The 24,629-nt window shown below is 37.6% G+C and overlaps 2 protein-coding genes across 11 annotated transcripts in view; both read left to right on the top strand.

Annotated features, from left to right (window-relative positions):
* The window catches only part of EXOC1 (exocyst complex component 1), a 31,993-nt gene extending 28,890 nt beyond the window's left edge, over window positions 1-3,103 (top strand). For all 7 annotated transcript variants that reach the window (XM_063335781.1, XM_063335784.1, XM_063335785.1 and 4 more), the window contains 2 exons: window positions 1,257-1,451; window positions 2,416-3,103. In XM_063335781.1, coding sequence (XP_063191851.1) covers window positions 1,257-1,451; window positions 2,416-2,568 — 348 coding nt within the window. In that variant the 3' untranslated portion in view covers window positions 2,569-3,103. The remainder of the gene's footprint in view (window positions 1-1,256; window positions 1,452-2,415) is intronic.
* A 1,944-nt stretch (window positions 3,104-5,047) lies between these two features.
* Window positions 5,048-24,629, top strand: part of CEP135 (centrosomal protein 135) — a 41,746-nt gene continuing 22,164 nt past the window's right edge. For 2 of the 4 annotated variants that reach the window (XM_063337001.1, XM_063337004.1), the window contains exons 1-15: window positions 5,048-5,181; window positions 8,948-9,112; window positions 10,286-10,476; window positions 10,946-11,113; window positions 12,500-12,641; window positions 14,233-14,317; window positions 15,308-15,436; window positions 17,150-17,365; window positions 17,935-18,000; window positions 18,993-19,143; window positions 20,419-20,612; window positions 21,099-21,242; window positions 21,935-22,078; window positions 23,505-23,582; window positions 23,747-23,898. In XM_063337001.1, the coding sequence (XP_063193071.1) occupies window positions 9,000-9,112; window positions 10,286-10,476; window positions 10,946-11,113; window positions 12,500-12,641; window positions 14,233-14,317; window positions 15,308-15,436; window positions 17,150-17,365; window positions 17,935-18,000; window positions 18,993-19,143; window positions 20,419-20,612; window positions 21,099-21,242; window positions 21,935-22,078; window positions 23,505-23,582; window positions 23,747-23,898 (1,973 nt within the window). In that variant the 5' untranslated portion in view covers window positions 5,048-5,181; window positions 8,948-8,999. Of the gene's footprint in view, window positions 5,182-8,947; window positions 9,156-10,285; window positions 10,477-10,945; window positions 11,114-12,499; window positions 12,642-14,232; window positions 14,318-15,307; window positions 15,437-17,149; window positions 17,366-17,934; window positions 18,001-18,992; window positions 19,144-20,418; window positions 20,613-21,098; window positions 21,243-21,934; window positions 22,079-23,504; window positions 23,583-23,746; window positions 23,899-24,629 lie in introns of those variants that run through there. The other 2 variants (XM_063337002.1, XM_063337005.1) reach the window with 2 other exon arrangements.

The following is a 24,629-nucleotide window of genomic DNA, read 5'->3' on the forward strand; positions in this document are numbered from 1 at the left end:
TTGAGAGGAAAAATAATCAGGAGTTTTGGGGATAATTTTCCTCACTTCAGCTTCAGAGAAAATAACTGTAGTTTCTGAACTGCTCAAAAACAACAAAAGTTTTAGGAAAGTTCTGTATGTCCACAGTTGAACTAAGTGTTAAACTGAATGCTGACTTAGGTTCCGACTCATTTCTGAATGTTTCACACTGTTCATTCCTTTTTCTGTAAGCAGGATTTCCAGCCATTTATTTTCTGAAAGTCTAAGATGTATTCTCTTCTTCAAAATCAAAATGCTGTTTTGCCGCTTCCCACTGATGGGTTGACTCTGGACAGCACCTAAGCTGCCGCTTAACTAACTGCTTGCTCATTCCCCCTCTCCCTAAGTGGGACAGGAGAGAACAGGAAGACCAAAAGTGAGAAAACCGGGGGGCGGAGACAGACAGTTTAGTCTGTGAAAGAGAGAGAGGGAGAAAAAAAAAATAAGTGCTGCAAATTACCTCCCACAAGGAGACTGATGCCTGGTCAGTTTCTGAGCAACATCCACCTTGAAGACAACCACCACCTCCACCCCCTCCTCTAACCCTAATTTTTACAGCTGAGCATGATGTTATGTGCTATGGAACACCCTTGGGCCAGGTTTGACCTGTTCAGCAACAAGGAAAACATTGCTGTGTTATCAGCCCTGTTTTAGCCACAAATCCAAAATTCAGCATCATGCGGCTGCTATGAAGAACGTTAACTCTGGCCTGGCCAGGACCAGCGCACCATTTCAGATGATGTTGTGGCTCTGTGTGCATGTTCATAGGCATACTGCCCTCCATTTTTATTGTGTTGAGCCAACTGGTGCTGGGCAGTGAGAAGAGAGGGCAATTATGAACAAACATTGCTGTTGTGTAATTATGGTTTAAGCAGAGAAATTCCTATTCGGATGCTTACTCAGGTTATCCGAAAGATCCAGTATTTTTTCCAGGCTATGGTCTCATTGATTGAGGATTTTGGGGCTGATTCAGTATTAGTTACAGGACTGCAAAGAAAAGCTTGATTGCTTCTAAAAATGATTCATTTCTGTTTTATGCTAGTACTTATGGAGCGCTGTATCGTTGGGCTGTGCTTTAATGTTTATGGCTGAGTACTACTTCATGCCCAATTAAAAAAACAAAAATGGGGGGAACACGCAACAGTGGTCAAGCAGAATCACAACTTAACTACGTATGTGCTTGCCAAATTAATTAGTTTAGATCTGTGATAATCATTAATGCTGTTATTGCTTGTTAGCATTTTTTTGAAGGTGTTGAAGCTCGTGTGGCGCAGGGTATACGAGAAGAGGAAGTAAGCTATCAACTGGCTTTTAATAAACAAGAGCTTCGTAAAGTTATAAAGGAATATCCCGGTAAGGAAGTGAAGAAGGGACTGGACAATCTCTACAAGAAGGTAGATAAACATCTCTGCGAAGAAGAAAACTTACTTCAGGTAAACTAAATCATGGCTTAAAAACCTTGTAATGTTTACACAATGTTGCACCCTTTTATTATTGCTTTTGCATATGTGTTCTGTGAGAAGTGCCTACCTTCAGCATAACTCTGGAAAACCATGAGTTTTCAGTGGAGTTTTTTATAATCCTGCTCTGATTTTATTTGTTGTAACATTGATTTGAACTGTGGTGGTAGAGACAGAGTTCAGAGAGAAAATTCCTTTTTGATTCCGTTATCTGACCATTAATGGATGATCTCTCTTCTGCCAAGTACAAAGAACTAGACTGAAATGAACTGTTAACCTGATACAAAATTTAGCTGGTACACTATAGCAGAATATACTTTCAGTTACATCTTCTTTGATAGTTATATTATATTATCTAAGGTTTTTCTTATACTCTGTTAAGTTGCTTTTTCTTTAAAGACAAAAGCAATCGTAGAATCACAGAATTGCCTAGGTTGGAAGGGACCTTTCAGATCATTGAGTCCAACCATCAACCTAACTCTGACAAAACCACCACTAAGCCGTGTCCCCAAGCAGCCCGTCTACCCATCTTTTAAATACCTCCAGGGATGGTGACTCCACCACTTCCCTGGGCAGCCCGTTCCAATGCTTGATAATCCATTCGGTGTAAAAATTTTTCCTAATAGCTAATCTAAATCTCCCCTGCATCCTTGCAATACCTCTTTTAGGGCAACTTCCTCATCTTCTTTACTAGTTTCTGCTTTTGAGGTTTGGTAGGAGTCATGTAAACATTAAAGATCTTAACCTTAATGGATAAAAAAACTTCATTTTTTTTTTTTCATGCAGCAACTCAGTTTACTGAACTTTATTGTTAGCAGCTTTAGTTTTCAAATGACACCTGAACTGAGAATCAGTTAATGAGCCAATGTTTTGCAGTTGACATATAGTGAGTGTATTGTTCCAGTTGACGTTTCCTGAAGTTTGCTTTCTTTGGCAGGTTGTGTGGCATTCCATGCAAGATGAGTTTATACGACAATACAAGCACTTTGAAGGGCTGATAGCTCGCTGCTATCCTGGATCAGGAATTACTATGGAATTCACTATACAGGATATTTTAGACTACTGCTCCAGTATTGCACAGTCTCATTAAGCTCTAGAAAGGGAAAGAGAAGCTGGCAAAGTCTTTGCCTGTGTATAAGGGAATCAAACACTATAAATGCTATTTGTTTTTACAAGGTGGATTTCCATGTGTACGTGTAAGTTACCTGCCATGTATGTCAAATTACACTCCTGCTTCAAACGTCTTTCAGGGCAAAATGAAACCTTTGGGGATTTGTTGCTCTTCTACTGGGTTGAAGTACTGTCTGAAAGCATTAATTCTGTGAAACACTTTGGATACAGTTATTCCCTTCCCCTAAAGTTCAGATACTTTTATTTATAATCCCTTCTCTTGCTAAAAGCAGTAAGCACTACCTTCATAGTATGCAAAAAAGATACTACTGTTTTCACTAATGTTTTGCATCTTGGAAATTATGTAAGCATTAAAGACTATCAGATCTTTCTCCTTCCTCATTTTGGAAAGTATGGATGTGGAACTTTATGCAGTGGGAATGCTGAGTTCATGTTCTGAGATGTAGTGACTATGGCCATAATTCTTAATTAAACTGTGTTCATGGTATTCTTTATTTCTATGGAGCGTTATTTCAAAAAGGTGAGAATGCAGTGTTATTTCCATTGTTTTGTCTTGGCATTGAAGTAGAATCGATGTATTTCTTAAAGCTTTTTTTTCTTTTCCTTTGGTAAGTATGATGTAGCATCAGTACACTCCCACCCCACCTAACTCCTTCCTCCTCCTGGTGCTTCTGCTGCCTGTGATCCAGGACCTAGTTTTTCTTTACAGCTTGAGGAAATTGCCAAGTTGTTGGATAGAGCTGGGATGCGTGTAGAATAGAAGCAGGCACAATAAAGGTCAACGTGCAGACAGAGGTAAGATTACAGAATAACATTACCTCTTGTCCTGTCGCCAGGCCCCATCCTCCTCACACCCACCTTTTAAGTATTTATAAGTGTTGATAAAGTCCCCCCTCAGTTTTCTTTTCCAGACTGAATAGACCTAAATCCCTCAGCCTTTCTTCCCAAGAGGTATGTTCTAGTCCCCTAATCATCTTTGTAGCCCTCTGCTGTACCCTCTCCAGGAGTTCCCTGTCCCTCTTGAACTGGGGAGCCCAGAACTGGACCCAGTACTCCAGGTGCGGCCTCACCAAGGCAGAGTAGAGGGGGAGGATGACCCTCCCTCGACCTGCTGGCCACACTCTTCTTGGTGCACCCCAGGATACTGTTGGCCTTCTTGGCCACAAGGGCACATTGCTGGCTCATGTCATCCTGTTGTCCACCAGGACTCCCAGGTCTCTTTCCACCGAGCTGCTCTCCAGCAGGTCAGCCCCAACCTGTCCTGGTGCATGGGGTTGTTCCTCCCCAGGTGCAGCACCCTACACTTGCCCTTAGTGAATTTCATAAGGTTCCACTTTGCCCAGATCTCCAACCTGTCCAGGTCTCTCTGTATGGCGGCACAGCCTCCCAGTGTGTCAGCCATCCCCCCCAGCTTTGTGTCATCGGTAAACTTGCTGAGGGTGCACGCTATCCCCTCATCCAGGTCACTGATGAATATGATTGATTGACTGATTTGGGAGTTTGAGATGCAGGTGCAAGAATAAAACCCAAACCCCAGTAATATGAATGGGAATGTTATAAAACTCCGAAGGAAAAACTAGCTTCCTCGATGGCAATTCGGCAACATTGAGGCGCCTGGACTGGGGTGAGCATCTTGTAGCTTGTTAAATCCTGTTTGTCTTTTGATTACTAACATAAAATAGTTGATCCAGGTTGTATATAACCTGCTTACTGCGTCTTTGTGGGTGACAGAAGGCCACCAAAGCAACACCAAGGCGAGAAATTCCCTTAAATTAGTGTATCCGGCCTCTAAACGAGGTCACTCGTTGCTCTGACATCAGACCTGCGCTCCCTGTGGCCTGGCCTCACCGAGGGGGCACCAGGCAACCATCCTGTGGGCAGGAAATGCAGGTGAGACCCCCTGGAAAAGGCTGACGTGCGGCGGTAACCTCTGCCCCTGTCCTTTGGCTGCCACCTGAGCTAAGCTGTCGTCACGCGTGTCGTCATCCTTCCTCGGCACCAGCTCCTTCCTCAGCCCGCCGTCACAGCGCCCGGCGCGGCTCGCAGCCCGCCCCGCCTGCTTCTCGCCCTGACGTCAGAGAGCGAGGGGTTTGTCCCCTCTGGCGTCAAACGTCCGCCGGCGGAGGCCCGCCCCCCCCTTCCTTGCGTCACCCTGCCCCGCCCCTCGGCGCGAGGGCTGCCGGGCGGCCGGCGGGGATTGGCGGGGCGGGGCGGCGGGCGCGGGCGCGTGCCCCGTTGCCGAGGTGACAGGGCGGAAGCGGCCGTTGCTGCGCGGCGCCATTTTCAAACGGCCGGTGCGGCCTGAGCGGCGGGGCCTGCGGCCGCCGGGGCCGGCTGTCCGGCAGGGGCAGGAGGAGGAAGAGGGTGCTGCCGGCGGGACCGGGGCTCCTGGCGGGCGGGCGGCGGTGCGCTTGGGCTTCCGGCTCGGTCTCCGGTGGTGCCGGCAGCACGCCGGCCTCTCCTTCCCTCAGGGATCTGCAGGCCCCCTCCCGTCCCCGCCGGAGCTGCATCTCTGCCGAAGCCTCGCTGAAATGTCCTTAGCGGCTCGCCCTGCGGGAGTTTGCTTTTAATGGTATGGCTGGTAAGACCGACCCGGAGGGAGGGTGGAAAAAGTAAAAATAAAGCTGTTTCCAAAGGGACTGGCCGCACCTCTGTAGTACAGACTGGGGTTGCTGAAAGTTCTTTAAAGCTTCCAGTTTGGTGAGGTAATTGATGAGCAGGCTCATAAACCATAGGGTTTTCTTGTATTGTACAGGTTCTGTACAGGTTTCTTGTACAGGTTGTTCTTGTTTTCTTGTACAGGTTTTGGTAACTCTTTAAAGAAGAAATCTGTTTTTCTAGAGCAAGAGTTGTCTTTCTATAGGCAAAGTGGTGACACTTCATAGCAATGTGGTGTTTGGATATCTAGTCAGAAGTGAACTCCCAGTAAAACAACCTGGAAACAGACTTTGCCAAAACAAGTGCAGGCTCATTCAGTATATCTGAAAATGATGTTGTGGTTATGGCATTTCACAACGCAGCCTTCAGCATCTGTGGAGTGTGTAGAGGCATGTACTGGAGCATTACTATAGTCAAATGGTTGGTCCGTTACCTGGGGGAAAACAAAACTAGCTCTTTATAGCAGAATGAGCTACGTGACCAGTAATTACAGGATAGGAACAGATGTTTTGTTAACTACATTTCATACACACAGGGGAAAAAAAAAGGCCTTTAGCATATCAGTTCTGATGAATGAACGGTGCTGATGTTTTAGACTCAATAAAGAAATTGATTTCATAATATATAAATTTGTCTATGCTATTTTTTTTGTGTTCTATTGTCAGCTATGTATGTGCAGATTTTATGCTGTTTAATGCTCATCTGGGATCTGAAAGAATGGGTTAAAAGGCAAGGGACAAAATTTGCTCATTGTGTGGATGTGTTAAGAGCAGCCCAAAGGTTGCAGAAGGGTAGCACTGGACTGAGTAATAAAGTGGGAGTTAAGTCACAGTGTTAATAAAGGCAAAGTAATACACATCATGGGCTCTAAAGTGGCAGTTATCACTCAGAAAAATTAATCTAATCGATGCTTTAGAGTGATTATAAGGGCAAATGATAAGAGTTGTTAAGAATAGTGAAGGCTACAGCAAAGAATCTTTATAGCTGCTGTGTGGCTGCTCAGAGTGATCTTAATCTCAGAAAAAGCATGGAAAAGGGATAACCCGTACAAGCTACTAGAAAATTTTGGAAAATAGATTTGCTAAAGATGCTATCATGAATGACTGAAAGCATGAATAAGGAACGGTTATTTAGTAGGTCTTACAATTAAAAGAAAAAAAAAAAAAAAGGTTGGGGGATGCACACACCCATGAATTTATGATATACTTTTCCAGACATACAGTTAAAATCAGGGATTCATTGCCACAGGCTATTTCGATGTAAAAGTGCAAAAGATCAAGAAAACAATTAGATGTCTAAGAAAGGTCTATCAAGTACTATTATAATGATTGAAGTTCAACTTTAGGCCCATCAAGTTCCTGTACTATAGGCTTATAGAAAGAGAAGGTATGTAGGAGTAAGATTTGGCTTATGTTTTTTATGTTTTTATACTCTTGCCATAGCAACTGTTGGAGACACGGGGTATTGGGTCAAACTGATCTTGGATTCAACTGTCATATATTAATTTTATATTTCCAGAAAACAGAATTTTCCTGATGGGGATGTTACTAGATACTTTTTGATGTCATGATAAGACTAGTGATAGACTCTTAAGTTTAGGATATGAGTTTTATGCTATGCTTGTCTAATGACAGAGGTCTGGGATTATTGACACATCATTTCTTTCCGATAAAGTACATGCAATGATTATTGTCTTTGAAGACACTTAAATCTGTGGTAAGCTCTCTGAAATAATGACCCCCAATTCTTCTTCCTACTTTCATTCCTGGACATCTTTTGGACCTATACTCCAGCTACTCATTTCCTGAACTAATTTTGGATCAGCTGTGGATCGAAGAAATATAAGATAATGCCCTTTCTTGTTTGATACTGGTGCAATAATGTCTTGAATTAAAAATTCTCAGTCTTTAGGAAGAAGAGTGATCAACTAGAAAGATGTTGGTACCTCTCAATATTAGTATGTTTAGGTAACTACACCTCACTTAACCGTCCATTGCAGTGATTTAGTGAGATCCTGTATCTACTTCCTAGCCACAGTTACTGGAGTGCTAACACCTGTCCATTTATTTTCTCTGTAGTTACTGTAGAAAAACTTTATTCCCTTACAAGCTGTGACACACTTTCATTCTTGATATCTCTTCTGTAAAACTTTCTCGATATGATTAGTAGAAAAATTCTTTCTCTTTCCAAAACACACGCTATTAAATCAAGTCTGATGAATGATTTTAAGCTAATTTAACCTTTTTAACTGATAGGGTGGTTCTTAAAGAATTCAACTGAATTCAACACCGAGTGTTCAATATTAATGCAGAAATACCAAGGTCTCATCACTTTTAGCTTTAATCTTTGTCTGCCAAAGGAGAGGAAAGGGTATTTGGTGCATATCAGTACGTTGACTTCCACTTAGTACATTGACAGTAACCATTTAGTGGAAGGAAGAGCACCTCTTCCTCCTTCAGCCATCCCAGTACAATATGTAAGGAATTGTTCTCCGTGCCATTGCCTAGTTAATATCTCAACATCCTGAACCTCTTCAAACAAATACTTTGGCAGTATCTGTAACTGATGTTGTGCTCATAAGGCTAGTGATTTTTCTCTTATCCATGGAGATGTACCTGGCAACCACAGGCCTGTTGCTAGACTTATTTGTAGTGTTTTGATACAATAAGATAAAATCGTGCTTTTCAGTCTCAAACATGAGAAAAACTTGCATGTTTTCTCATTGTATTATTCATAAATAATTTTATTTTCAAATACCTGCATATATTTATTTAATATCTTTTTTAAATCTGGGGGATTGTGAAACAGCATGGTTTAAATGATATCTGTATTCTGTCCCCTTTATATGAGATGCAAACAATGCTTCCTCAGATTGGTAGTTTGGCTGCTGAGGTCTTTGCAGCCAGTAGGTTAACTCTCTAACTCCAGAAGGACATAATGATGTAAAAATTCTTCCTCCCCTAAAGGTACATGCCAAAACCAAAATTCTCATCTGGATTCAGATACAGTAGTGCTCGTCCAGCCCCTTTTAGATCGGGTTAGTAATTAAAAGATAACTAGTTGGTGAAAAGCAAAAAACACCTCTGATCCTTGAACTGTATTTTCCAGAAAACGATGCAGGTAGAACTATAGTACACCAATGTGTTTTTTTCTTTCCTGTTTTCCCTCATAGAAGAGAGATGTTCAAAGTTAATCTGTCTAGAATTTTACGTATTTTATGCAGTTTTACAAATGTTTGGCATAAGTTATGTTAAGTACTGCCTGTGAACTTTGAAAGTAAGATTTATATATGAAAGAAAAAAGCATATGGGGGTTTTAAGAATAATCTGTCAATTTGCATTGTGGAAGATACCATGACTGAAAAAAATCAGAATCTGGTTCTTAGTCTTCCCACAGAAAAATCTCTTCAGAGTTCAGTTCTTACATACTGGAAAGACAAATTTACATTCATACTCTAACATGTTAGAAAACTAATTGCCAAGGCAAATATTTCTTTTTAAATAAATATGCAAATATACTTAAAACTTTTTAGTTGCTCTATGATTCTCTTTTGATTTACTTAAATATTAAGGACATGCTTATGCACTGTATTTCCTACACAAAAAATATTTTTTCCATTACTTTTTTCTGTATTATTACTTCTTTAAAGGACAAATGACGTAACAGACGATCTTTTGCAGGTGTCCTACTTTTCTTGACTGTGACAAAAGCTGCTTTGGAGGAGTGTTTACAATGACTGCAACTGCAGAGCGAAGGTTCATTAATCTCAGGAAACGACTAGATCAGCTGGGCTATCGGCAACCATTGGGAGTGGAGAGTTTACCTTTGGTGGAAAAGCTTTTTAGGTATTCAAAAAGAGATTCATTGAAAAAACATAGTAACCATATAGTAGGTATTATTTGATTTTTGACGTATAAGGGAGAATGCTTAGTCTGAAGATTGTTTTCAAGCAATATTCCAGAGCTAACATTCAGTTCTTGTGTATGATAAAGTCAAATAGGTTTGCTTAAGTGATGAGAACATCTTAAGATCTCATTTAATTCAGTAGAATTGTTTCTAAGGATCTATGGTCCAGGAAAATTCAACTTTTCTAACCTCATAGGAGAGGCAAGAATAGTCACTATTGACATATGCTTAAAGGACACAGTCTTATAACTGGTTGTGTAAAAAGTAATTCCTGTTGTCTGTCCTGTGACTTAAAACAAAACATTCACAGCTCCGTTTTTATGATCTTATTTGAAGAAGTTTAAATTTTTTATCTCTGTGATTTTTACAGGACACATAACAGAAGAAAAATTATCTTCTTAATATATCTTAATATATCTGCCATTTCATGGCTTTGATGTGAATACAAACATAGTCATTTCCATAGTAATCCAGTTATATTTGCCTAAGCAAATGTAGGTATTCTGGTTCTATTGCTCTCTAGCAGCTAATACAGATGGAAGAATCATAGGCAGGCAGATGTGGAGTAATCTGCCTTCAACATTAAGTCTCATTCTTGCGTCTAACAGATAGGTTTAGTCTCTCAGTCACTGACTTTGATATTATTTTCACAAAAAAGTTTATAGCTATATACCACTAATGGCTTCTGATCTCCATATAAATAGTAGTTACATTATGGCCTTTTTAATTCTTTACTTCAAGTTTCTTCTGTGGTAAGTAGTGCTACAACATATGTAGTGCTTGGAGGAATAAATAATTTTGCCAATTTTGAATCTCTCACTTCATGTAGAAAAGAGAATTTATTGAATTATCAGTGGTAAACTCCTGCTATGCTTTCTAAATATCTTTATTTTTCATATTTGTCCTGTCCTTTACTTTTTTTTAAGTGAATGATTCCTGTCTTTTGGATTTTCTTACATGAATGTTCTCTTTGCCTTTCTTTGAATCCATCTGTTCTACAGTTAAAGTGGTCTCAGGGAAAGGGTTTTGTTTCTCAGGTCATAATAAATATTTGCATCTGCACTCTAAAAGCTGGTAACATTTCTAACATGTCTGATGCTCTTTTATTCTAGTGACCTAGTTCGTACAACTGAGAGCTTGCGCAGTGCAAAGTTATCTGCTGGAAAAACTGAAAAAGAATACAGCAATTATGATGCTATTTTGGAACCTTATAAAACAGAGAATGCTAAACTTACCAGGGAAAATAATGAACTACATTTAGAAATATTGAAACTGAAAGAGCAATCTGATCGGCATGTTAAAGGTAATATAAAAATTATGATACTTTTTTTTTAATCCTTCCATGCCAAAATAAAATTTTGGCCAAATCCCCGAACCACAGATTCACTTATCTGTACTTATAAGTGAGGGTGAGTGGTCATTGACCATTGTGCCTTTAATGAATTAAGGCTCATGCACAGACACTTCTTTTGTGGTTAAAAAGTTTCTGAGGTCTTGAAAATCATTGTTTTAATCAAACGTGAAAATGTTAGAACTCTTCAACTTTCACACCTTGAATGTGCCTTTACTCTACAAAGGGGTTTTATTTGTATAACATGTATAAATACATATTTTTGTGTGTTTGTGTGTATATATATACACATATGTACGTGTATTTGAAAATTTCATGCTATGGAAAAAGAATATAGGATTTCCTTTATGCCTTTTTTGGTGCTACTAGGAAAAATAATAACGAATAAGAAAGGTAATACTGCTTTTTCTCTCCCTTGAAGATTTGAAAGTCTCCCTAAGGAGGGTTGAACATGAGACAGCTGACTTAAAATTTCTGAATAACCAATACATACATAAAATTAAAATGCTGGAAAAAGAGAACAAAGCCAAGACTGAAAAAATCCAGCAGCTTCAGGAGAAGAATCTGCAAGCAGTGGTGCAAACACCTGGTAAGTATAAATAATCATAGATATTTTAACTTTTCTCTGAAATTTTTTTGTCTCTTCAGAATATAATCTTTTCTTTTCTTCTAGCAAGAGAAGTTACTACAGTAAAATAACTATCCAATAGAATAATAATAATGAGTTTTGGCTCTGAATTCAGTCTTTTCTCTGTATGGAAGAAGTTTCATTAGCATGTCACTTGTGCTATGGACAAATTTGAATATAAACTTAGGTTCAAGACTGTTAAGTTAAAATGTGACTGGAAAGCACTGTTAATCAACAGCTATTTTTATTTTTATGATGCTGCACCTGATTTAGTCAGAGGCAGGTTATTTGGCACTTGAATCTTTTCAATGATGTGTAAGTTACTAATTCAGATTTTTGTAGCAAGACCTGAAAGTAACAGGATGCAAAATATTTCTACAAACAAATATTCCAACCCTCTGAAAGTTTACAGTGTTTAAAGGGCCTTTTGATAACTTAAAATGTTCTGGATGCTACTTTCAGGTTAATTTCTTTCTCCAGGATTTCCAGCTAAGGGAAATAGAAGTATTTTGTGAAATTTTGAAACTCTTTTCTTTCCAAGTCATTGAATTACCTATGTATTTTTGTCATCTGAAGGAAATTAATAGGTAGTTAGGGGAAATTAAAATTCCTCTCTGTTTTTCCACACCTTTCTGCATTTCATGTCCTTCACTTCAAAAATGCCATGTTACGCTTTTGTCTGTCTTTCTGCGTACTTGCCACTTGGTCAACATTCTTCTGGGATTTTTCTGTACTTCATCATCAAATATTGTTTGTCCTTACTTAATCATGTGATGAAGAGTAATTTTTCCCTCTGGAAATATTACTATGTCTTCCTTTTTTATTATTTTTTTTTAATAGAATGTTACCATGCAAGCAAATAACCTGTTCTGCTTGATATGCTTATGATATTCATTCACTGAAATAGCAATAGAATAGAATGAAAGAAAACATTACTAAACAATGCAGAGGTTAGTTCAGTCATAAAATAGTTCTTAAATGTGAAAACAAAATGTCTTTTGCGATGTTTTCATTTAGCTATTTTAGTAAAGTAAATCACTAACAGATTCAACAAGTTTGAACTGTAGAATATATAGGGTCTTAAACACTGAGGAAAATTACTTATACTGAACTTCACGTGTTTCCTTATTATTAAGCTGAACTTTTGTCAAAGCTGATGCTAACCTGCAAGAATGATGTTATCTAGAATGCACAAATTTTATCAATTTATGACAGTAAGATTAAAATGGTGAAACATGCCAGTTCAGAAGCAGTGGTGGAATAAATAGGAAATTTCATTTTTGTATTAAAGATGACGACTCCCTTGCTTTAACTCCAAGTAATAGGCATTTGGGTTTGGGCTTTTAGGTGGCAGAAAAAGAAGCATTCCCTTCAGGCGTCAACGCATGCAGATAGACCAGCCTGTCCCTCCATCAGGTGTTAGTGCCTATCCAGTTCCTCAGCCAGAGGACCCTTATATCGCAGACCTTCTTCAGGTGGCTGACAATCGGTAATCTAAAGAACTTTTAAATTTTGAAGTATAGGTGTTAAATATCTTCAGTGATTTTCCAATGCCCACCTTCCTTCCACCTTTCAAATTTGCCTCAAACAAAATGGTATTTCATGAGTTTCAAGAGCACTGTAGTTCTTAAACAGAATTTTGCTTAGTGATTGAGTGCTGCCTGTGACAAAAGTTGCAATGGATATTAATAAGCTGCTTATTTCCTTAAAGGGTTTCTCTTAAGATTTCTATACTGGTTTTAGTGTTATACCTAATTTTAGATTGCGTGTTCTGGAAAAATCTAGGTGTAATATTTTGCATGGGAGTAAACCGACCTTTTGTATTTATTTTGGAAAACTAAAATATTCTTGATTTTTGTAATACTATTTTTGGCTTGGGAACCTATATTATGAAACATATTATGAAAGGTTCAAGTCAGTTCTTTTTTCTTATTTAGGATATATCTGTAAAGGGTTTACATGGCAAGGTGTTGTCAGTGGGGGGACTGCAGGGGTGGCCTTTGAGAAGAGACCAGTGGCTACCCTGTGCTGGACATAGCCAGTTTCACCTGGCTTCAAAATGGACCTGCCACAGGACACAGCTGAGCCCATCAGCCAAGCTGGTGGCTCCCCTGTGAAAATGTATTTAAGAAAGGGTAAAAAACCCAATACTGCACAGCAGCAGGGGGAGGGAAGAGTGAGAAATATGTGAACCAACCCTGGGAACACCAAGGTCAGTGAAGAAGGACGGGGAGGAAGTGCTTCAGGCACCGGAGCAGAGATTCCCCTGCAGCCCGTGAAGAAGACCATGGTGATACAGGTTGCCCGTGTGGCCCATGGAGAGCCCACATCAGAGCAGATACCCACGCTGCAGCCCATGGAGAGGAGCCCATGCAGAAGCAGGTTTTCTGGGAGGAGCTGTGGCCTGTGAGGGACCCATGCTGGGCCAGTCTGTTCCCGAAGGACTGTACTGCATGAAGAGGACCCAGGCTGGAGCAGTTCATGAAGGACTGTATCCTGTGGAAGGGGTCCATGCTGGAGCAGGGGAACAGTTTGTGGAGGAAGGAGCAGCAAAGCCATTTATGAACTAGGCGCAGCTCCCGTTCCCTGTCCCTGCTGCACCACTTAGGGTAGCAGCAAGGTGTCAGGAGTGAAGCAGTGAAGTTGAGCTTTGAAAAAAGTGGAGAGCGGGAGGAAGACTTTTTTTAGTTTGTCTTTGTTTATCACCACCCTACTCTATTTTTAATTAATGATAAATTAAATTAATCTTCTCGAAGTCGAGTCAGTGTTACCCATGACAGTAACTGGTAAGTGAGCTCCCTGTCTTTATCTTGACCCATGAGCTTTTTCATCTTATTTTCTCTCCCGTCCTGTTGAGTAGAGGGAGTAAGAGGGCAGTTTGGTGGGAGTCTGGCAGCCAACCAAGGGCAACCCATCACAATATCTCAAATAAAAGCTTCTGCATTAATATTTTGTATGAACAAAACTATTTTTTGTGAAATATTTACATTCGGGAGCAAAGAGAAAATACTGATATTGAATTGTTGTATGCCTATGATTCTTCCATGAATCCACGTAAACAGTATATTGCTACATTTCAGAATTCATGAACTTCAGTCAGAAGTAACAGAGCTACAGGAAAAACTAGAGATATCTGAACGTGAAATGAAAAATTATAGCAAACAGGTATGTTTACAAATTTATTTTTTTTAATATTATTATTTGGCTGTAGTAGGCATTGGAATGGCCTTGATTATAATTTGTGTGTTAACCTCATTGGGAAAGCATTGTAGGGCTTGTGAAATACAATTATTCTAACTTGCCTACATTGAGCTATTTCTCTCCTCTTTGGGGACTGCAGCAATGATAAAATACTTGCCCGCCGCTTTTGCTGTTATATTTTGTGTATTAAAATTGAATTAAATAAGCCAAACTTGGTGATCATTAAGTAGAATTTGTGTCTGTCTAGGGCTTGTTAGTGCAAAAGCATTAACTGGTCCAAAATAATAATTTGGTCTACAGATAGGTTAGGATAATTTTTTTCACTGTTTGCACTGGTTATATTTTTTAAATTTTTAATTTTTGAAAGTTAATTTATGGACAGCAGATTTTACAATATTTTAATTTGAGTGGATTGATAAAGTGTGTATAATCTTTAAGTTTGCATCAATTGTTCATATCTTTCAATATCTGCAGAATAGTGGACACAATCCTCTCTTTTTGTTCACATCTTGGTTTTCCCTTACCAATATTCCCTGTTTTTCAGCTCTATGATTTTCACACTGAAATAGTCACTTAATTAGTTTATTTAAAAGCTTTTTCCCTAAATTTAGATGCTAGTCTTGGGCAGTTAACTTGCAGCATTCATTTACTTCACTTTAAATGAAAACTGTTGGTTTCTCTTCAAGAAAATAATCTAGTAGGAATTGTTTCAGTATTTTTTTCTGAAAATTCTGTTTGATTCATTTATTTTTATTTCAAAGAAATCACTTTGTTCAGAAAAATCCAGAATGTTAAAAACAGGAATATTAAAGATAAAAATTGCATTATCAGGTACATATCTTTTTACTTAAAGTTATATAGGTGTGTATTTGAACAAAGGTTCTATTAAATGGTATAGAGGATACCAAGGAATGATTTTGGGGTTTTGTGTGTTTTGTTTTTTTTTCTTTAAAGGTTGAGCTAAGAGACAAAGAAATAGAGCGCCTAGTTCTAGCATTGGATGGTGGTCGTTCTCATGAGATTCTCTCTCTGGAATCGAGAAGTAAAAGCAATGAGAAGCTTATCGCCCATTTGAATTTGCAGGTAATGGATTTATTACTGGTGGTTAGTCAAAACTAAAAATATTACCAATCTAAAAAAACCCATAAAACTTCTAGCTTTTCTTTAAAAAAAATTACAATCAGATATAAAATCAATCAGTTGAACTTGCATTGCTTTTTAGGTGGCAGTGTTTCTTGTCTAAGTTTCATTTCTTGTTTTAAAAGTCTATTAGAATGGTTTTGGTAAATAATTCTATGAACTCATATCTGTACATAGTAATATGTTAATCTGAGAGTATTCAGAAAATTTCTGTGTGATGCACTGTTTTCACCAACCTTGAAAATACTTATTTTCTTTCAAATTTCTTTAGTTTATTTTTTTGTACATACCATTTACGTTTTAGGAACTAACAACGGTATATGTATTTATGATAAGGAGTAGTCCTGCAGATAGTCTCATCAGATAGTGGGGAGTCTTCCATGTTGAATTCAAATGGTCCCCACCTTTACTTCAAGATAGACTTGCAAGGAAAGGATAAGCTTAGGATAAAGATGTTTGTGTTTACAGTGCATATTAGCATGCATTCATTATTGGTCTCAGAATGAGGATTTTTAAAGAAAGATACAAGACAGGCTGGAGTAAAACCTATCTCTGGATTTATACCACGCATCCTCTGTTTTTCCAACTGAGTTAGACGTTTTGTATACTCATTGTGCATGATGTACAGTGGCATGTGAGCCAGGTTGCAGTTTATTAGCTTAGGTTCAGTGCTACAAAAATACAGAATGAGCTATGACTTGAAAGGAGTACAGCTGTCTTCAGTGATCCTGAATTAGTAAATCATGCTGAACACAAAATTGATTGTACAGAGAGTGAGCCCACAACTGCATAAAGCTGGTTTTGGGCCATCAAGATGATTTGCTCAGGCTCAGTGACAATATACCGCTTTTATTCTCTCACAATAAATGGATGGGTATCTCTATGTAGTAGTATTCATGACTATGAGAGGGCTTAGACTTTCTTCTGTGTCTCCAGTAATACCTCTTTCTGGAGTTTTGAGGAAAGTTGTATGGAGTTGGAAGTGCAGCACCTCTGTTACCTTGAATCTTCCAAAACACTCCAGGCTCCCATTTTCTTGGGTGGTGTAACTTATTATGTATATGTTTTATTCCTACTCTACATCCCAGCCTCTCTTCCCTTTACTCTCAGGGAAAAGTATACAAGGGAAAAACAATGTCTGTAGAGCAGGGTTTCTGAGGATGTTGTTTAAGATGCTGAGGTATGTTGGGGGCAAGATAGTTTTGGGGAATCTGATCTGTAAAGCTTCACTTTCATGCAGGAGTGAGCCTAAGCCTAGCAAACATACTACAAAGGTAGAGCGAAGAGTGTGTCCTCATATCTTGTGAAATTTAGGGAAACTCTTGAGTACGCTGGGTCTACCGGACTGATGCTGACGACAGGTGTTTCTATACAGATCTCTGCTTTTCAGTACTTTATTTTTAGTATCAACCTCAGGTTTTGGAGACTAGGTAAAGAGCAGTGTAGTAATGAATTCCTTCACCTTGTGCCTTTGTAAAATCGTATTTTTTTATGTTGATAAGCATTACGTTCTAAAAATAGAAAATCTTGACATTTTTAACAGGATGTCGCTTTTTTACTGTGGATATAGAGATACTGTATTTCAGAAGTTTGGGAGGAACTTTTGCTACCTAGTTTAACATACGTATTAATGTTTTAATGAAAAATATCTTTCAGATTGAATATCTTCAGCAAACAAACAAAGAACTTGAAAATCGCATTCAAGACCTCTTGGACAGTAAACAAAATGTGACTAGTGAGGTAGTGCACTTAAGCAACAAAAATGAAGAGCTGTGTCAAGAACTGAATGAAATAGACCACTTGGCACAGCAGTTGGAAAGACATAAGGAAATTGTGCTGGAGACTGCAGATAAGGAAATAGGGGAAGCAAAGGTAATTGCTAACGTGTAACAGCATAAAGAATCTGATCTGCTCAGCTCTCAGGTGGCTTCATATCTTTTAATTGCAACAAATGATCTACGGGCTTGTAAAGAAAGATTAAAAAGATATTTTTTCCAGTTTACTTAATATTTTACAGAATTTCTCACTAAACGATGATTAATCACAGCAATTTTTTCTCTTTACTGTATTAGGTGACATGAGTTTGTTTAAGAGGAAATCTGCCGCCTTCTGTTAGCTTACTATGAAATAATATTCTGATATACTTAAAACTACTGATAGGTAATAGATATTTGCAACAGTGATGCTTGTGTTTGGAGAGTGTTTTTCTATGAGGAGTCATAAGATGATTTATTTAATTGTTGTGCTCAAAAAGAGCATGTGTGTGTATACCATAAATTTTTTGTGCTTTCCCTTTGTAGGAGCTTTACTACTTAAAATTTGGCAGATTACATGGACCTAATTGTACTTTATTTGTCTCTTTCCTTAATTTTTTGTAACAAAGGGATTGTTGTCATTTTTAATATGTAAGTTTTAACATATAGGTTAATTTTGGTTGATAGAAAGAAATTGAAAGAAAACATGGTGAAATACAGGATCTTGAAGAAACAGTAACAAGGCTTAAATCGGTAAGTAAAAATACTTTTGTTTGTAGTGTTTTTGTTTTACTGTCATCCACCTGATTCTTTCATTTACTATAACAATTAACACTTTAACAATTAACAAGAGAACTTTTATAGTATCTCAAGGCTCTATTGTAAAAAATTAATAATTAATAAATGAAAGAGCTAAAGACGCTACATCATATTTTTTCAAAAGTAAACTGAAAGAAATCTCTGTAGACAGTGTGGTTCACTATGTCCTTATTGCACATTTCCTTATTTCTGCTATCTGAAGTTGTAATTTCCGTGATATAATCATTTTTAGCACAAACGAGTTATGGCATCCTAGAGGATTTTCTTCATGTAGAAACTACTTTTTCTCTTCATCAGCATGTGAATAATCACACAATACTTGCTCGCTCAGAAACAAAGCATAGTAGCCCAAGTGAAAAACATCAGTATCACCAATTCCTTGAAGACCAAACTCTTTTCAGCGTGTAGCAAGCTGGGTATTAGTTGAGCACAGTGGGTTTTTTTAGTATTTGTAGTGAACTTGAAAATACAAAAATATTTCGTTTTCAGGCCACCAGATTATAGGAAAGACATGCTAACTAACATTTGATCAGCTGCAGGGGTTGCCCGAGATGCCGTATTGTGATGTACTTTAACACAACAGTGTTACTAAATGCCATTAAAAATTATTTCTTCCTTTAGTTATGACTTTTTTTCATGTTTGTATCCCACTATCCTTCTGTATTGGTTTCTTGAATTAAACAAGGGTTAATCTTGCTTGTTTTGTTACTGATTGCAAACCATGTCAAAACTAATGCTTACTTTGATGTAATTAAAAAGTGGTATAAAAACAATGATGACCTTTAACAAATGTTAAAGCACAAAACATCCAGGTAAAATGGAATTAAACAGTGTTGAATACTAAAAGTTTAACAAAGCTTTTTATAGTTATTTCCAAATGTCTCTATTGGCACTTCTAATTTTTGTAATAATACTTGTTACTTCAGGAGCTGTCCTCATGTCGTAGGGAGAATGAGAGACTGAGTGAAGAACTCTTTGCAAAAACAGATGATAAAGAGAATCTTGAACTGTTGTTAAACCAACTTGAACAAGAGAAGCAAAGGCTAACAGAAAAAACGGAGAACTTGGAAATAAAAGGTAGATCATCAATTGAGGATTCCTGTAAATTATCTTTCTATGATTGTTGAAATAGAAAACCTTGCATATTCAAGATTAATTAATAATCTGAAGTTAATAATACTAAAAGACTTGATATATGTAATCTAAAAAGAAGACTGTATAGGTCTTCAGTCAGACTTGAAGTGAAAACTTTTGTCACAGAAACATGTTTTCATTTGGTATGTGACCTCAAGTTGTGCCAGGGGATGTTTAGGATGGATATTAAGAAAAATGTCTTCACAAAATGGGTTATCAAACATTGGAACAGGCTGCCCAGGGAAGTGGTGGAATTGCCATCCCTGGAGGTATTTAAAAGATAGGTAGACGTGGTGCTCAGAAACATGGTTTAGTGGTGGACTTCACAGTGCTAGATTAACAATTGGACTCGATGCTCTTAAAGGTCCCTTCCAACCTAGATGATTTTATGATTCTATAACTAGAAGTTGAACTTTTTATTGTGATCCCACAGGACATCCTAATATTAATACTATGGCAATTTTATACAAAATAATTTATTTTCTCCAAAACTGTTTTTATTCTCCCTCTTTCTGAGCGAGTGCATTCAGACTGTGTTTCTTGAGAGCTTTATCCAGTTGGATCTTGAAAACTTCCAGGGATGGAGATTGCACAGCTTCTCTAGGCAGCCCATTCCAGTGTCTGTTTATCCTCAGAGATAAAAATTATTTTCCCTGTATTGGTTGTAATTGCCCATGGCAATCAATCACCATTGTTCCTCATTTACCTACTGTGTACCTCTGTGAAGAAATTGGCTCCGTGTTATCTACAGCCCCCTCTTGGTATTGTTAGTCTGCTGTTGGGTCTCCAGCTCTTTTCCAGCCTGAACAAGCCGAGTTTCCTCAGCAATAATTCCCCCAAGGCAAGTATTCTACTCCCTGGCCATCTTGGAGGGCCTCCCCTGAACTCGCTCAAGTTTATCAACATCTTTCTTGTACTAGGGGGGACAAAACTGAACACAGTATTGTAAATGTGATCTAACGAGTGCAAGTAAAGGGGAATAATCACATCCCTCAGTCAGTGTCCCTGTTGAAACAGCCCAATATGCTGCGACAACTCTATCGGTTCCAAAGCACGCAACTCACTCGTGTTTAGCCTACTGTCAGCCAGAACTCCTACATCCTTTCCACCAGATTGGCTGCCCAGACGGTTGCTGGGAGTTAGTCCATCCCAAATGCAAATGTCTTTGTGGAAATTAATGAGATTCCTATAGAGTTGTTCTTATTTCTTTTTCTGCAGAACGAGAACTTGTCCTAGAAATAGAAAGAATGAGATTAGAATACGGTATAGCCCTGGGAGACAAATCTCCATCTCGTCTAGATGCATTTGTAAAGACTTTAGAAGACGACAGAGATTATTATAAGCAAGAATTAGAATATCTTCAGAAAATGATAAAACGAAGACCTAGCCCGAGCCGTAGGACTCCAGAGAAGGTAAAGTTCCTGTTGTCAAGACAAGCTGAAAAAATAATGAAAATACTGTAAAACCAGTTAAGGAGCTATCAAATATATTTTCAAATTCAGTAGCAGTAACTGACTGTAGTATTTTTCTAAATTACATTCATAACATAAAAAATTAACTGAGAGAAACTCCAGTGAACTTGCATTTTATTTTCCTATTCAGATTCTACAGTAACATATTGATTAATTATTGACCAGCTTGTTTGAAATAAATAGAACTAAATGATAAACAGGAAAAGGTTGAAATCTTATTGTCAGCTGTTTTGCTTTTTCTCCTTAACAGTTAGTTCTTATTGTTTAAATTATACCACCAATACCAAGCTTTTTCTTGCAGTTAATATTTATTATGAATGTATTTTTCATGTATTACTACTGGTGTGAATTCTTTCTTTTTTGTATTAATTATCAAAAAAATTTAATTAATATATTATAATATAAATTTCATTAATCACTTTGCAGAGTGAAGATGTTAGATTGATCACCAGAGAAAGAGATGAGCTACGGTCCATATTAGACAGATTTGAAAAACACATGATAGAAATTCAATCCAATGTCAAATTATTGACTGCAGAAAGAGACAGATTAAATGTTCTTTATGAGCAGGTGAGATTGCTTATAATTGGCATTGAAATAACTGATTGACACTTGTACTGTTGTTTATTTAAAATGAAAAAACTTCCTTCTGTAGTAGAACTTGAGGAGTATAGACCTACTAGAATACAACCAATAATAATACAATATATACCTATTTTTATTACTTGTTAATAAAATTGTGTATTCCAAAGTTAATATCTTTACTTCCAAAGTTAATATCTTTACTTCCAAAGTTAATATCTTTACTTCCAAAGTTAATATCTTTACTTCCAAAGTTAATATCTTTACTTCCAAAGTTAATATCTTTACTTCCAAAGTTAATATCTTTACTTCAAAGCCATTATAACTTACTGTATTGACATTCAGAAACGAGAAAGATCAGGAAAAAATAATCAATAGAATGCATGAGGAAGTTGGGTAAGGATACAGGCTAGAAAGCAAGGAAGAAGTAGCAGTTAACTGATAAGAAAACAGAGTGAAGTTAGGCTATACTTGGAACAGTAAAAGGATGATGGCTATGTTGGAAGCATAAGTTGTCATGCTACTGCATGGTTTAGGGAATATATTTTAGTTATCTAGGGAAAAATAAGACTATAATAGCACTTCTATTATAGTAACAGCATTGAAACTTTCTTTTTTGTTAGGGTATACACTTTATTAATTGCAGTCCACGTATGCTAACAAAGAATTATCTTTTAAAGTCTCAGGGTGAATTAAACAGGATGAGAAGAGAAGCAAAACATAGTTTCGTTTCTCAAAGTCATGTGGAAGAAGAAAGAGACAGTGCACTGACTGACTTGAGAAGGCTAACGACAGAAAAAGAAAGCCTCAGAGAAAAATTAAAGGTGAGCTTCTTTGCTTACAGTGAGGTGGCATATAGGGAAGGGCTTATACGGTAACGCTGTGTTTGTGGCTGGCTGGCTGTCCGTTCCCCTTTTCATACCTGATTTCAAACTCACTTGAGAGAGCTCTTTGTCTGAATTATCCTTGTAAACTCGGTTCCTGGGTGGGGGTAGGGGGAGAGGAATATGCTTAAAGTGTCTGAGGGCAAGCATGGCATCACCTTGTGTGAAGAACTCCTCAATCACAGAATATTTTTGTGTATGTATTACTTCTAAGAAGCTTGTGTATCACACATGGTTCTTATCCCACAAACTAGGGACTTTATGGACTTTTTCATATTAACTAATCTTTAGTTATCGTTGCATTTTGTATCAGACCTGTGACTGAACCATCAAACATAGTTTCATAGCAAGCCAAGTTTCATTATTTTTAACTTCTATGAAAATATTTGTTAATGCAATAATTTCCTTGTTACTCTAACCTTTTGATGTCTGTAATTAATGTGCATTAATGTCTTACTTGGTTGTAGTCAAGAGCTTATGATTTCAAGGAAGTTTCCCTGACTTCTTTATTGGGTTGTTAGTATAATGTAGACAGGTTTTTTAAATGTCCTGAAAATTCAGAAATTTAAAATCATATTAATGGACTGATCCAAAGACAACATATGTCAAGAGTGACTGATGAATATTTCCATAGCTTGATTTACTACCACAAAAATAGAGTACTGTAGTGTATCTGAATAACTCTGACCTCTGTGGTTAAAGCATGTGCATGCAGTGGAAGAGATGTTCTTCCAGCTCCATCCTTTCTTCTTATAGGGGACTACCAACATTTTGTATGTGTGCCAATTTGGAATATCTGCAGAAAAACAGTTATCTCAGGCATTTCTAGGGAGTTTGAGAGTTTGTTTAATAATTTCACTGCACTTTGTACAGAAGTCAGAGAACAGACAAATCATGTAAAAAAAATTTTCTTCATAGATTTGGAGAAAGGCCAGTTAGCTTTGTAATCTGTCTTACATTTCATATTAGTGATAATTTCATAAATTAATTTCAATGAGCTATACATACTTACAACCTTTCATATTGACCCTTTGCTCAGTAGTCTTTCTACAATAGGTCACAAATATTAATTTGGTTGGGAGCAAATATAAATACACTTTTTCTTTAAATAAAAAAACAAACAAACAAAAAAAACAACAAACAAATGAAAAACTGAGCGAAATCCAAAACTGAACTCAGTGATGTTATATTGAACTGCAGTAGTGTATTTTCAGCTAATGCTCTGTAGTTTTATAGAGAGAACTTCGCATTTGGTCGTTCACCTAAGAATGTAGAGCAAAGTTTTCTCAAACATTAAGCTTAATTTTCAATGGTTAAATCTAAAAATGTGTATCTTGTTAGATGTAATTCTTTATTTCTATCTCAGATTCAGCAAGAAGCAGCTAACCTTGAAAAATCAAAGATGCAACGTGATATTTCAGAATTAGAGAATAATATTCAAAGAGTAAGTGCATTTTTAGAAAGTAAGCTTTTCTTACTTCTGTAATAGGATAGACTTTTGAAGCAATTAATTTTGTTAGTTGTTTCCAACTTGAATTTATTTAAAAACCAAGTAGTGATAGCTTTCTACAACAATAACACTTGGTTATTTTTTTTTTTAAATTGCAGTTTGAGATGGAAACGTGTGAACTAAAGACTACAGTCTCTATCCTGAAAGAAAGAATGAAGTCTTTGGAAAATGAATTAAAATTGAAGTCCAGTAAACTTGCCCAGACATCTGATGATTCTTCTCAATTTAAAGCTGAGATGTGCTCACTTCAGTAAGTCTAATACAAAATTTGGTGGTCTTTCACAGATGCTAACACGATTTTGTTTGTTCTATAATGGTATAGCAGAGCTGAGTTCCTGGGAAAGACCATAAAATATTTTCAAAATCACTTGGTACTGTTCTTTCATCTTAAGGAAAAATAAATATGACTAAGGGAAGTGCTGTGGTGGCTTTTCACAGCAAGCTCCTTCTGGACTTATTTGATGGCCAGATATACCGATAATTTTTATGGCTAATTGTGAATGAAAATTTTCTCCTCCTTCTAGAATTGTTTCCTCTAACGACCATGTTTTCTGCCTATGAATGTAGCAGAACAGAAAGTTTCTAAAAGGATTTGGAGTACTGTGTCCAGTTCTGGTCTCCCCAGCTCAAGAAGGACAGGGAACTGGTGGAGAGGGTACAGCAAGGCTACCAAGATGATTAGGGGACTAGAACATACCTCTTGTGAAGAAAGGCTGAGGGTCTTGGGTCTTTTCAGTCTGGAAAAAAGACAACTGAGGGGGGATCTTACCAACGCTTATAAATACTTAAAGGGTGGGCGTCAGGAGGATGGGGCCAGGCACTTTTCAGTGGTGCCCAGTGACAGGACAAGAGGTAATGGGCATAAACTTGAGCATAGGAAGTTCCACCTAAACATGAGGAGGAACTTCTTTCCTGTGAGGGTGGCAGAGCCCTGGCACAGGCTGCCCAGAGAGGTGGTGGAGTCTCCATCTCTGGAGACAT

This window comes from Chroicocephalus ridibundus, chromosome 5, assembly GCF_963924245.1.
Source record: "Chroicocephalus ridibundus chromosome 5, bChrRid1.1, whole genome shotgun sequence".
Lineage (NCBI taxonomy): Eukaryota > Metazoa > Chordata > Aves > Charadriiformes > Laridae > Chroicocephalus > Chroicocephalus ridibundus.